We start from the raw sequence: 14,752 nt of genomic DNA on the forward strand, positions 1-14,752 counted from the left end.
TTCCCAATACAGAGAATGCCACCAGGTGCCTGTTGAACATCTCGAGACAACACAGGCTTCTCAGAAAACCATCTGAAACTCCAGGTTCTCCCAGGTGTTCCTCTGCTCTGTGGGTTTCTTGAAAACTCAATCTGACAGGCCGATCCACTGAGGTGACCAATAAGCAAAACCCTTTGTACACTATGAACAAACCACATCACCCACTCTCAAGCAAAAGGAGCAGAGAAACATTCTGAAGTCACAAAGGAATCTGCTTACAGATTCCTTACAGCAAGAAACTGTAACAGGGTGTTCAGGCTGAGAAATACTAAATTGAAAAAATGAAGAAGCCAGAAACAGATGGCTGGGCCAACAGTCCCACTGAAATCTTCACACTAAAAACGAAGAAATAATGGCCCAGGATCCTCCCAAGAGCAGTACCTGTCTTCTTGCATTTGAGAAAGCAAGCAGGTCTCAAGAGTGTATAAACAATTACAACTTCCTACAACAGGGCAATAAACACCTCAGCAAGACTTACCTATTACTTGACCTCTTCATTAGCAAGGCCACTGGCATCAACAACCCTTATGACCCATGAGTGTGAGGACTATGACTGTATCTTATTCCTGTAACAGGACTCCCCAAAATCTCTGTGCATACAGAGCTCTGTCATGACAAGGACTGCCACCATGCAAGCCAACTCCTGTGGCTACTGGCCAAGAAATGTCTGCCCTGAAAAGGCTGCTACAAATAGCCCTGCCATCCATCCCTGCAGCTTTAAAGGTTACCTCGTCTTTTTCCTCTTGCCTGCGGCGCTCCTCCGCTTCAAACGCGAGCTTCACTTGGATTTCCTGAGCAATCTCGCAGTCCTGGCGTTCCCTAGAAGGCAAGGAGACAGGGATTATAGGCAGCTGCAGTCACAGGCATCAGTCAGCCTGGAGAAAGGGATAAAAGAGCTAAAAAAAAATCCACCCAATTTACACAAAAGAATTATTACTCAATGTTAGTGCAGAGCTATGAATCCTCACCAGGGACCAGGACTCCCTGTACTTACTGGTGGCCAAATTTAGAAAATGCTTCCCAAAACATCCATGGACTAAAATGTAAAAGAGATTCATGGGCAGATTGCTAAGAAAGGAGATAAGTACCACAAAATAGGACAGGCCAAGGTAGTGCTCAGGAGACTGCAAACAGCCTAATTCTGCTGTGGTTTTGTCCATGTGGTATCTAAGGAGTGGTTCAGGGGTATGGTTAATGCAGGCACTTCTGGGAAGTGGCTTTCACATGTAAGCCAAGGAGAATAAAGTGCAGGAATATGGTACATAAGCCAAGTGGAGGCTGGAGGTGGCAGTCCAGGAATGAATGAGAAATGCCACCAAGTGGGACAAGATACAAAAGCAGGACCAGTGCCCAGAGGCAAGGGAGCAACATGTGTCAAAACAAGGGGCAAGAAGACACGGCCACAGTGCCAGTGTGGATGGAGGAACACAAGACTGCATTAACTGGGGACTGGGAGAGACCAGAGCAATTGAAATATGAGAAGTCTGGCTGTGCAGACAGACCAGGAAGGCTGAAAAGCATCTGCAAGAACAGTGCCACACTCAGCAGCATGCTCTGATATCCAGCAAACAGGCTGGAACAATGGCCAAGGATTCCTCAGGGCAATTCAAAAATGGGCTGGGGGGATCTGAAAAGAAAAACGAAAAGTTCTCTCTTTCAGCACTGTTGAGATTGAGCTAAAGACCAGCTCTAAACATGTCAGGAAAGTCAATCCCCACAACTGCAACTACTGAGAGGCAAGGCATAGGAGAAGAACAGCGTCAGCAGCAACAAGCAGAGCCTGCCATATTAGAATACAATCTTTTGAAGAATACACTGACCATGATCAAATAGGTGATTAAAACACTACCAAGAGTGGAAGACAAGCAAATAACTGAAGCAGACTGAGCTATATCAAAGCTGTGCTATGTGGGCTGGAGCAACTAGCTCTAGGTTTGAGCAAGAATCTGGGCATAAATGACCTAGTGAATCTGGAGGCAAAGGACTGGGAGAGAATCTAGGACATGAGAAGAGGAAGTTAAAACACTCAAGTGCAGACAAGCACGTTTTGTCGCAAAAACAAGAAATGTGGCATGGCTGGAGCAGCCAGTGGCACAACAGAACCTTCTTTTACAGAAAGTAAAGAAGGAGAGAAGCAGGAGGGGTGGATATGTGGCAAGGGTGGAGAGGAAGAACATTGCAACAACAGGGTTTTAGAGGACAGATGTCACTAAGAAACAACTCATTTGTCATAGGCAACAAAAAGGTATGCACGGAAGGAAGGAAAAAAAGATTTCTGTCAACAGCTCCTTGGGAGCAGACCTCTGGACTGGAGTTATCAATAGGTCAAACAGTTCAGGACACAAGTTTCTTTCTTCCAGGTAATAAAACCTGGCAATTTTTGCATGTGCCTGTGTGTGTTTCATTTGACTCTGGGGACAGATCTGTTCAAAGCCACAAGAGTTCACACAGCAGCAAATCTAGCTCTTGAACTTGCTTTTTAAAAAGAGACTTTGGCAAACCTAGCACCAGCAGAGAACCACAGCTCCCAGGAAAACACTATCTGAATAAGCAAATCCTAGGGAGCAGGCTGTCAGTGAGCCTGGTAGTGGATCCTTTACAACCCCAGGCTCTGAGGACATGAAAGTAGGTAGAAAATAAGTTAGAAAGGTCAGACACATCAAGGCATTGCACGTCTCCAGTTCCCCTGGCACCTGTGAGCAGAGCTAAGGTGCCAAGTTCATCAGCACAAACTGACTTGCTAAATGCTTAAAATACATCCTATTGAAAACAAACGGGACAGAAAAACAACTAATCATCTTTCAGAGCCAAGGCAACGAGGTCATTGCTCCGTTACCAGCAAGGAACACCAGAAGTATTGCAAACACAAAAGCATTTTCTTCTTTCTAATGACACATCCTGGAATACACCACATCAATTCCTAAGAACAACAGTTATAGAGGATTAGATTTGGAGGTTTATTGCTCAGCAGTAATTAAATACTGAGACTTGGTTACTTAGTCAACATAAACTAATGTATTAACTTTGTGAGCAGAAGAAAATAGGTTCAAGAGCTTTGACAGACCTTCTTGCCCTTCAGTTTCCTTAATGTGAGCTCAAGTGCCAATCAGACCCCAGAAATCAGCCAGAGCAACATAAACATCACCATTCCTGAACATCCCACTCGTGTGTCCTTCACTCCTGGGCAACCAGGAGTGTTAAGAAAGTCGGGAAAATTCTACATCAGTTTACAAAAAAGAGAATAAAACCTAAAAGTTTGTGTGATCAGAAACCTCCCTCCCATTCACAGTGACTGCAGATACTAGTTGTTGCCAGATGAGGAGAAAAAAAGGGACTGTTTAAGGGAACTGTTCAAAGGAACTGTTCACATCAGTGCAACAGAACTTTCACAGCACTGGGAGCAAAACAGGGGAAGAACATATTTTCACACTATTTTATTTTAGTAATCTTGCTACTATGCTTAGCAGTCTGCAGGCTGCTCAGCTAGATGTGAGAGATGCTTTTAAAGAAGCATGAAAATCAGGTTTGATGCTTCCCTGAATTCTTAAAAAGAGATGTTTCTGTTCTCTCATTTATCTTCACAAAGTCTTTCTGAGAGAAATTAGGATTTGAAAGAGAGGAGAAAGCCAATAGATTTGAAGAGCTTTTTTGATTCCTGTTTCTAAAGACCCCTTAGTTCTGCCCCCTTACTCCTCCCATCACCTTGTAGCATCAAACTGTCCTTCATGACACAGAAAGCAACAACAACAGGGATTATTTTGTTGCCAGAACATGCTACTCTTGGACAAGGAAGAGACTGTGGGAATGTACAAAGAATTAAGGAAGAAAGATCCAATTACGAAAGGATGCCTCCAGCTTCTTTTACTATTCTTGCAGAAGAGCTCCTGCTCTCAGAAGCAGAACTGCTGCTGACATAATGTTTTACATCAGCAGTTCTGCCTGTGCTTTGGCTCACAAAGTTCGTAAATCCCATTTTACAGAGTCCTACAACAAGAAAATTGTTAGCAGCTCCCAGCAAGTAACAAAGAAGAATCATGTCTGCCATACAAAATCAATTTTTATGTTGTCATTTACTCACTCACATCTCTAATTGGTAATAAAGAAATAAAACTATTGAAAAAAAAGCAGACTTGAGAGATACATATGTACACAAGGTCTGTCCCAGTGTGCTGTTTCATTTGAAATGAAACACACACAGAGAACATTGAAAACAGCGGCTGATCTGTCATGCCCCAGCTTCAAAGCTTTCATGAGCTGCTGCTTTGAAGCCAGTCCTGCATCTCCCACATCTGCAACACAGAGCTCTTCTGCTCTGTCACTGGTCCTGTCAGATGAGCCATCCAGGCTCTGTGATCCACCACCAACTGCACTGGTGGGTGGCATTCCAGAACTCAACAACAGTCAGGAGGCAGCGCAGCTGCGGGGAGATGCATCCTGCCTTGCAGACCTTGTATTTGCAGGGACCCCCATCCACCCACCTCTCATGAGTGGGATCTGGCTGAGCCCTGTCCCATGAACCATCCAGGGCTCTGCAAGTCCACTCTGGACTGGAAAGCACAGTTTGTTTTGCCCTGTGCTGCCATGTTTCACTTCTAAACCAGCTCCACAGCTGAGAGTCATGGCACACAGAGAGCCAAACCACAGACCACAGGGTTAAGATGTGGCATGTGGGGACTGAGAAAACCTGCAGAGCAAACTGGATCAGTCATTAAATATCCTCCCACAGTTACTGCAGAAGTCAGTGACTGCAAGAGAAGGCCTGTCCCCCAACATCCATCCCCACTGAGCCACCCTGGAGCAGCAATTTCCTTCCCAGGTCACTTCACGCTGAATAAATAGCTGCAAGCACACACAGGGGCTGTCAGTGCAGCAGGACACAAAAAACATCACACCCAGCTCCTCAAAAGCATTCACCAGGCACAAGGCAAACACACCAATATCTGCAATTTCCACATGAGAGTCCCTGTAGCACTGGGTATTTCTGTGGCACAGTTCCTTCACTCTCAAACTTCAGCCAGGGACAAGGTCGACACAAGTGGCAAGTTACCCCATTTTCACAACAAGCAGTAGAATTAGGAAGGAAGGCTCCTTCCCATGGCCAGGCAACAGTATCTAAGGCAGGATGAGCTCCAAGACCACCTGCTCCCACACTGCTCTCATTCCTCTATGCCAGAGCCTGGTATCACTACTTCTACAGCAGTAGACAGCCAAAGAAAAAAAGAAACAACAGCAAAAGGCTTATGAACCCCCCACACTGTCAGCTCAAAGCAGCTGATATTAGTGCTCTGACCAAATGGGACTAGCATTCCCATTCCAAGATCTCCAGCACAAACTCACAAGTCTTTTTGGTGTTTCTGGATTTGAGCACGGGCTTTCTTATCCTCCTCCTCTTGCAGTTGCTTGGCCATCTGCAAGTCATGTTGCACCAGACGATTACGCTGAACATTTGTGGCCAAGTGATGCTCAACTGGAAATAAACACAGACAAGAACCCTCAAATCAGGCTGCAGAACTTCACTGAGTGAACAAGATAAACCAAGTGGGAGGGAGATTCCAGCCCAGAAAGGAAGACAGATCTTGGCAGGGAAACACCAAGCAATCTCTCTAAAGGTGGGAAAGTCCTGAACTGAAATTATGCTAGCAGCTTGAGATTGCCTCTTTTCAGCACTGAGGGGGCTGTATACGGGTCTGATACCAAAACAAGTTCTGCGTATCTTAAACACATCCAGGTTTATAGGGAATGGCTTTTAGGCTTTGAATTTCATTCTCTGACCACAGAAAATCACCACAGACAAATGAAGTGGGTCTGGGAGGGACCACCAGAGGCCAGTGAGGATGAGCTGAACCTAAACCACTTATTATGGATACTTTTCTGATTTGTTTTCAATAACCTCTACAGAAGAAAACTCCTCTCACTCTCAGCAGAATCAGTTCCAAAAATCTCCCTACCTTTATATTTAGCAACAGAGCAACTTAGTGCTCCAGCGAGTCCTTTACCATACATGGATATTGCCTGCCAGAAAAAATGGCTACATGAGCTGCAGCCCAGAGTCCTCTTTAATTCAATGGTCTCAGGTTCCACAATCCATGAGAAGCTGATTAGAGAGGCCACCACACCTGAAACTACAACATAAACATACCCAAACTAACAGATAAGCATGTAAAAAAAATCATTAAAAAAAAAGCACCAGTCACTCTGAAGTTTCTGGCTGTTCTTTTTTTCCTCCTTTATAAACTCTTCTAGTGTACAGCTGCCCTACCTCAAAATGTCTGAAAAGGAAGGCTCTTTTCAAAAGGCAGACACTGGTAATTCTGAAATAAGTAAACAAACAGACCTCTTCTGGTTGTACTTTAGGTCAGACTATAAAACTTGAAGCTTCCAAAATTGCTAGTCATTTCTAAAAACCTTGCACAGCAACAAAACCCCAAGTGCACTCCTACATGCAATTTTATCATAAACGGCATAAACAAGCTCAACTCTAAAAGACAGCTCAAAATTGAAATATAAAATGCAACTATCTCTGGGGTACAATGTGAGCTAGAGCAGAGTGAAGTGTAGTGTTACAGGATAGCAAAGACAGCAATAATAAACTATATTCCATTAAAAGGAAAAAAATTAAATAAAAGCAGGAAGCATTTTTCTTAGCAAAATCAAATAAAGCCAGATATCTGCTGGGACAAGCTTGCTTCAGTTTGCTCTGAAGATTGTTGCTACTTACTCTCTTGTTCCTGTAAATTATGGGCCAAGGTATGATCTTCCAGAATAGCGAAGTCTCGACACACTGAACAGGGAAACAAAGTAAAGAGAATTAGCACCAGAAAAACCAAAAACAAACAAGCTATGGCAGTCAAGGGAGCATATGAACTTCTGACAGTTTCTACTAGCCAAGGTCTGGAATTGTGGTTTTTCCCCCCCTCCTATCATCATGTCTATTTTTGTGTGTGTTTATTTCTTTGTCCTTGTTGGCATAAAATGCCTTCTTCACTCTCCCCTCAACCTCCACTTCAAGAACAGAATAGTCCATGCTAGCACTGGATCAGACCTTATGCACAAACCCCTGCATTCCATGCAAACAGAATATATATTATATATCTTTACCAATGCCCACACTGACTGCATTCAGCTAAAACCAAGGGCAAGCATTTGTTTTTACTGTGACTTTCTGTGCCAGGTTAAAGAGTCTGAGAATAGTATTTTCATGGCACAAAGGGTAGGTGCACACTGGCACCTCTCCAAAGCTGAGCAGACTGAGCTCCATGGCTCTCTCTGCATTTCTCTCAAGGCATTTCTACCAGCTCAGGTATCATTTTCAGGTGTTTCTTGTAAGCTTCACTGACTGTCTAAAGGCAGATGCTGGATTTGCACCTAGAACCCAGATATGGGATCAGTCACAGCATTAAGGGCAGGGATAACTACAGCTTCTTCAAAAGATGCTGAAAATGACCTTGAGACAAGTGAAATGGGAAACAGATTAACTCCCTTTGGCACTAGTTTAAAAGCAGCAGATTTTTTTCAATGCCTATCACTTTCCCACTTGAACTTTCAAAGGAATGCTCTACCTACACTGTAGATAAACACCAGAGTATATTTTTAACTTGTTATGATAGGCAGTAGGGCAACAAAACAGAAGCCACATACATACTGGGACAGGAACAGACACAAAGCATCATGCTCAGCCTTTTGGTGGCAGGTTCACATCAGCTTCTCTGTGAACCAAAGACAGACAGTGACCTGTCCCCCCAGACTGCAGAATGGGGCCCTTTTTCACAGATCTGCCAGACCTGGGGTTTCTGCCTGCTTTGAGGGGAGTTTTAGGCAGTGGCATCAAAAAATATACATTAGAGAGGTCTGTCATTTATTTTTCCCTCAATGTGACAAGCTAAGAAGCTTAACAGCACCCACAGAGGGGAATTATCTCCCACTTGAAACACATCACAAAGCTGAGAACTACAAGGTGCTTCTGAAGCCACAGAGGAAGTACAAACTCCTGCTGCACTCCGCTGGCAAAACCTCTGGGGAAGACCAAGATTTCTCTTTAGCAGAGCACAGGTACAGCCTAAAAGATAAACTGAAAATAACCCCAAAACCCCCAGAATGCATCAAAAGTACAAGGGGAATTTATGAGGATCCTGTTTGTGAAAGGGTTCAGAGTCAGAAAAGATAAAACATTTCCAATGCCACAAAGGAAATGAGGAAGTAGCTGCATTTCCTAAGCCATGATCCCACAAGCCTTCCCTCTTCTCACAGATGCACATGCTCCACTAGAGAAGCATCAAGACATTACTCCACACCCAGGTATCCTCACCAAATATCTGGAAGAGTTTCTAGTTGTCTGTACCAAGAGATGAGATAATGCTTTACCATATTCAATGGAGTTTTTGGTTCAGTCTGCACTGAAAGGTGTTTTAAGATGACAAAAGCTCCTAACAGCCAGAGCAACAATTCAGGGAAAGACAGTGACATGCAGCAGGGTGGAGATGAGGACAAAGGTTACACTTATATGATCCCACAGCGGCCCACTTTAAGCATGAATAAATCTGGATGGTGTAATTAAGGTTTTGCCGTTGCTTTTTTTTTCATTGCAACTTCTTTTAAAAAAAGGAAAGATGATATGAAACTCAATAGCATTGAAATGCTTCCAGTGGCCATTTCTGAACAAAGAAAGAAGTGTTGCCTTGAGCCACAGATCTGGAAAAGCCACAGCTGAGTCACAGGCAGCAGTACTATTCACAGGTGACAAACACAGAGTGCCTGGTGGTCACCAATACCTGCTTTTTACAGGATAGGGCAAGGGAATCTTGCCCTAGAGACTAATTCTGTGATCCCTAATACTGCTTCAGCTTCCTAGAACGATTGTGGAACAGCCACCTTCTGGTCACAAGAAGCATCATCTGGCTTGCTGGAAGAACCCTCCAACACATCCAACTCAGAGGTTTGAGCCCTACCACGAGCTCAGAGCTGATTAAAGACACGTCAGCACAGAGCCAGTCTGCCCAAATCTAGGGCTGTTATTACTGCCATGTATTCAAGAAGCAGCAGTTGCTCTTGACTGTTTAAAAAACAAACAAACAAACAAAAAAGAGAATGGTAGGATGGGAGGGAAGTGTTACTTTTAACTGCAACAGGTCTCTGAGCAAGTCCACAGCGCAGCTGCTTGAACAGCTGTACCAGCAAGACAAGGCACGCAGCACAGGAGCAAGGATGAACATTTCAGAGCTACACATTTTTTTGCATAAGGATCACTGCTACAAGAAATCTTTAAAAAGTACATCCTAGCCCTTCCCAAAGCCATCCTGCACAGGCTCACACACCGCTCTGATCCCTGTGGTATTCAAGAGCTCTGACTTGTCAGTCAGGCACGGTGCTGACAGCACTGGCAGAACTTTGCTCCATCCTCCCCACAGAGGCACACAAGCATAGGAGGACTTTAGCTTTGTTTTTGTTTGTTTTTACTCCATTCTACCCACACCCAGACACACTTCTCTGTTTGCAAAAGTACACATTACAGAAACATGCCTGGCACATGGGCAAGAAGTGGGAGGGCCATGGTAGGACACTGCTCCTTGTCTTTTGACAGTCTTGCACCAACCCCAGAAAAGTCTCACCTCTATCACTGAGTTTTATTCCTACAATGCAGCAATGATTGTTTAACCATTTTGGATTGACAGGCCACTGATGACTTCCTAAAGAAAGCATGGGTTCAAAATAAAAAGGCAAAGTCCACACAGACTTGTGTTGCATAGACAGACCTGCTTCTTCTAGCTGCTCCTCCAGAGAAATGCTGGAAGTAATCCATGGGTGTCCAAACAAGCAAGCAAAACAAAGTCCTCAAATTCTCAGTTCTTACAGGCTACAGTTCAGAGCTGCTGGATGTAACAGACATAAAGCAGGGACAAAGTCTCCTGTTTAGGTTGTTTTGAAGCTCAGTGACTGAGCCAAGAAGCACATATAGGCCAGAGTACCCCCTTCCCTGGTACAGCTTCCAGTTCCTGACCCAAAGCCACCTAGGTCCAGTGCCATCTCTAAGATGGCCACACAGCACCCAGACCTGGGGCTGTGCCCTGCCACCGGCCTGTCCCACATCCACACAACACTGACAAAGCAAGTGGGAATGCTGCCCTGGGATGAGCCACCAAGTTGCAGGGCTTGGACATGAATAAAGGGGCTGGGTCTTAAACCAGTGATATTGACCCACCAGTACAGAGAGAGGGAAGCAGGACAGTTACCAGTAATATGCACACTGGAAACTTCTCCATGTCTGGGTTCCCTGGTGCTCCCATCTCACAGTGGACAGACACAGCATGGAGCAGACTGATGGGGCAGCAGAAAGCCTTGGGTTTGTTCACATGTTTGGAATCATCTGAGCATTGCTGAAGAAGCCATTTGGCTGCACACACTCTCCTGTTACAAACCCAAGCAGACAGCTTGAGCACACAGCCCTCTCTTTGTGCTGCTGTGGCTGCTGGCAGGGCAGGCAGCACAAGAAAACCTTTCGTCACTGTCAGGAACTTGGCTGGGCTGGCTGCCTCCAACTCATCTGAGCACATTATCCTCAAGTCCCATCAGCCTGAGAACAACGTGCTAAGGAAGATGAGAACATCCCATTAGGAACACAACGAAGCACTGTCAGACAGCCAGGTGGCAAAGGACGGGGACACCTGCACCTCCCTAGCAGATTTGGGGCTGATGGCAGTGCAGAACATTCCCTCACAATTAGACCCAGTACCCATGTCACCGAGCCAAGCATGACAACAGCTGCAAGTGAGGCCAAGGAAACCAATCCTTGAAGACTCACATGCAACAATGAGGCAACTATGAAATTACTGGAGATGTGGACAGGCCAGGCATGGTCTGAAATGAAGTTTCATCAGCACTAGTTCTCATTCCCTGCCCAGTCTCAGCAGGGTACAGCACAATCATTACTAGGTTCTATGTACACTGGGTTTGTGCTGAGAAATAGGATGGCCCCAAGGACAACAGACTTAATTCCTCCTCTCTGAGAGACTTTGTATTTAAGGGAAAAGAAATCCATTTCCTTACTCCCTAACTGTATGTCTAAAAAATGAAAGGTGAGATTAATATTACCTTCACTGTTGCAAATTAACTTGACTTCCCGTCCCTGGGCCCTGGCTGGGAGCCACCAGGCAGTCAAACAAGCAGCAGGGGTGCAATGAGAGCAGCTACAACTGGCAAGTCCAGCGAAGCATGGAACATTCACAACAGGTTTACCAAGTCTGATTGAGCCAATCTACCTTGGCACAGCAGGGAGCAGACCAGGAAAACACTCTGGCACAGCTGTCAATAAAGAAATGCCTGCCCAGGAATCCCCATGGCTGCTATGGCCAGCAGCCGTGCCAGCTGCTGGGGATGAGGGCAGAAGCATCACCCTTAACAGTGATAGGATCCAAAATCCACGCATGGAAGAGAGAGCTCACTTGTCTTGAGGAATCCCCGAGAGCTTCTCTGCAAGCTCCAAGCACAGATCTTCTCGTCTGGTAGCTCCCATTGCCTTTTTGTGCATTGGTGCATCTGAGGCGCTTGAAAATGTGGCTGCAGCCCTGCCTTCATGGCTGACATAAGAAAGTCCCTAGGTACAACAGCTCAGCAAAATTTCATCAAATAACCTCTTCCATTTTATATTCTGCCACCCATATAACTAACTTTCTCCAGCATTACCTCAGCTCCACAGCTCAGCATTTTTAACACCCCAAACTGTCTCAAACAGATCAAGAAAACCACACAAGAGGAGTAAAGGCAGCCTTAGATGTTGCTAGTGACACTCAGGTGGGTGAAAAAGAGGTAGGTAACACCCAGAAATGGGTGCTGTGGTGCACTGTCTCAACAAGAGGTCAGGCCCTACTGGCTTTTAAAGCAAGGTTCACAGCAAAACAGCTCCCATCACTTCTGCCTGAAGTCTTAGATCATGTTTTGACATCCACTGTGGGTCCCAAGGGCCCCCTTAGTTCACGTGGCCCATGTGACGTGTCCAGGATCCATGCCAGTTCAATAACCCAGGGACCACAGATGCATGGTCCAAGCATTTCCTTTTGGGTCTTAAAAACCATCTCTTGCTCCCCACCCCCTCCACTCCCAGCATTTTCCTGACATCACTGTGTGCTGGGTAATTCACAAAATAAACTAGGTGTGAGTCATGCTTAGTTTAGAGCATCTGCAGTTCTTGAGTTCTAATCTAAAGGACGGGAGGGAGAGGAAAGACAAAAGTAACATGAAAAAGCAGTATGATCAGCTAAAAATCAGTTTTAGGGCCTACAGAGCTGATAAATTAATGGCAAGTATCAAATGCAGCCTTTTACAAGCCAGCAGTCTCAGAAGGATGCCTGAGTTCTGTAGATTCCTGCAGATCAGAAACAAAGTTAGGACCTCTTAGAGACTCTTACCATCAGGGACTGGTCAGGCCACTCCAAGCCAGATAAACCTTCAAAATCTGGGAATTATTTCCTTGGAACAAATCCAGCCTGACCAAGCAGCCACCCAGCTGGAAGTGAAGGGCTGCCCTGACTGGGATGTTTTCTTCCCAGCCCTAGCAAAGCTGCTCTATGAGATACATGGCCCAGCCTCAGCAATTCCCATTTCTGCCCTGCCTCTCCTATCACAGCAGGACTCCTGCTGCCACACATGGGTGCTGACAGAGGCTGGCTAGGACATGTCTGGCTGCTGCAGTTACACAGCTGACATTCCTAGGGCCTTGCTCACCAGGCCTCATCATGCCAAGGAAATCAGAAAATCATGCAGGGAAAAGGTGGATCCCAGACAGAGGGCAGGTCTGGGCAGTCTGAGAAAGGGAACAATTTCTGCTCCTCAGCCACAGCATCAGAGCATCACACATAGCTGGGAGCTATGAGGCAGCACAAGGAGACTGCGTGACTCCATGGGGAACCAAACTGAGGGGTCTCAGCCCAAATCTCAAAAATGTAAACATTCAAAATAATAATAATTAAAAATAAATAAATCACCAAACCACAATGGTTTTTTTTACTAGCAGTCTTGGCCTGGAAGCTAAGAACATCTTGGGATTTGGGAAGGAGGTTATTCTCTCTGCTCTAAGCTAAATGCCTTGAGGTCAAGGCCATGAGATTTTTGTGCTCTGTCTGCACCATTCTCCAACATTAAGCTCTCACCTGCCTAACAGTGCTTTAAGAAGGAAGACTCTGCATTTTGGAATCAAACCCTCAGAACTTCATTATATTTTTTTGACCTGCCTTGAGACAGAAATCATCAACATTCACAAAGTGCCTTCTCCGAGGCTACTAGTTTGACAGTCTCACTTCTGTAAAGAAGCCTGCACACTGTACCACAGACCAGTCCCAAAGCTGAGAGAGCATCTGCTGAAGACCTCAAAGCAGAAGGTGATGTGCTTGCAGCGTAAACAGGAAGCTGGAGATACTCAAGATAGTGGAAAAATAGCACAAGGCACCTCAAAATGTTATCCTTTGAGCAAGCCCCAGCCACAAAATTTGGTAAGATTTATCATTCTGCTTTTGTACAGAAGGTTGCCATGTTTTTCATCACTGGATAATTCCACCCTACCTGGTTTCATCTGCAATGTTTTTAAATAAGAGCAAGTCTTCTTATTCCCAAAGCTTAAAACACAACCCATAGGGTGAGAATAATATAGACCATCTCTTTGCCTTCCAGAAGAAAATGCTGAGTTGGTGCATTTCAATCACAAAATCCTAGAATAACTTATGTTGAAAAAAAACATTAAGTCATCAAGTACAAGCACTGATCTGGCACTGCCAAGCTCACCACTAAAGCATATCCCTTAGTGCCACATATACACATCTTTTTAGCATCTCCTAGAATGGTGACCCAAATACTTTCCTGTTTCAACCACTGGTCATTCTTATGCTGAAGATGGTTTTTATTAACATCCCATATAAACTTCCCCTGACAGAACTTGGGCCAGTTCCTCTTGTTCCATCACTTGGTACTTGGAAGAAGATGCCAGTGGCCGCCTGCAACCTCCTGCCAGGGACTTGTAGAGAGCAATAAGGTCAACCTTGAGCCTCCTCTTCTCCAAGCTAAACACCCCCAGCTCCTCAAGGACTTGTGCTCCAGACCCTTCCCAGTTTCACTGCCGTCCTCTGGACTCATTGAGCACCTCAGTGTCTGTGCTGTAGTGAGGGGCCCAGAACTGAGCACAGGATTTGAGGTGCGGCCTCACCAATGCCCAGAACAGGGTGACGGTCACCGGCCACTCCATTGCTGACCCAGGCCAGGATGGCACTGGCCTTCTTGGCCACCTGGGCACACACTGGCTCATGTTTAGCAGGTTACTGACCAGCACCCCCAGGCCCTTTTCCACTGGGCAGCTTTCCAGCCAGTCTGTGCCAAGACTTTCAAATGTACCTAAAAATGGCATTGAGCCTTAAGAAGTAATGACATCCATGCTTTGAAAATTCACCTTTTTCAGCCATGTCCAGTTGGGTCCCCAGACACAGAGTACCCTGAGTCACAAGAGCTGTCCAATACTCCCAAGTCCTACAGCCAACATTGCTGTTACAGCGGCCGCTTTCTACTGCAGGGGCTCAACACACAGAATATATTAACACTTTAAAGCGGAGAGCAGATAGATGATATGATATGTGTTAATGTCTGCAAGTCATTACCTGCCAGGCTCAGAACACTCATCTCTGTAGAAATTTCTTGACTGCCCCAATGTCCATCTACCTGTCCAGGACTGCCTACACCC

The 14,752-nt window shown here is 45.4% G+C and overlaps 1 protein-coding gene across 1 annotated transcript in view; it reads right to left on the reverse strand.

Moving 5' to 3' along the window:
- CCDC50 (coiled-coil domain containing 50) overlaps positions 1-14,477 on the reverse strand; it is a 30,934-nt gene extending 16,457 nt beyond the window's left edge. Inside the window, exons 1-5 of the mRNA XM_005418951.3 lie at positions 14,465-14,477; positions 14,225-14,314; positions 6,758-6,820; positions 5,377-5,506; positions 768-858 (exon numbers count right to left, since the gene is read on the reverse strand). Coding sequence (XP_005419008.2) covers positions 768-858; positions 5,377-5,506; positions 6,758-6,820; positions 14,225-14,314; positions 14,465-14,477 — 387 coding nt within the window. The remainder of the gene's footprint in view (positions 1-767; positions 859-5,376; positions 5,507-6,757; positions 6,821-14,224; positions 14,315-14,464) is intronic.
- Between the last annotated feature and the right edge of the window lie 275 nt (positions 14,478-14,752).

The sequence above is a fragment of the Geospiza fortis genome, unplaced genomic scaffold, assembly GCF_000277835.1.
Source record: "Geospiza fortis unplaced genomic scaffold, GeoFor_1.0 scaffold172, whole genome shotgun sequence".
NCBI classification, from domain to species: Eukaryota; Metazoa; Chordata; class Aves; order Passeriformes; family Thraupidae; genus Geospiza; species Geospiza fortis.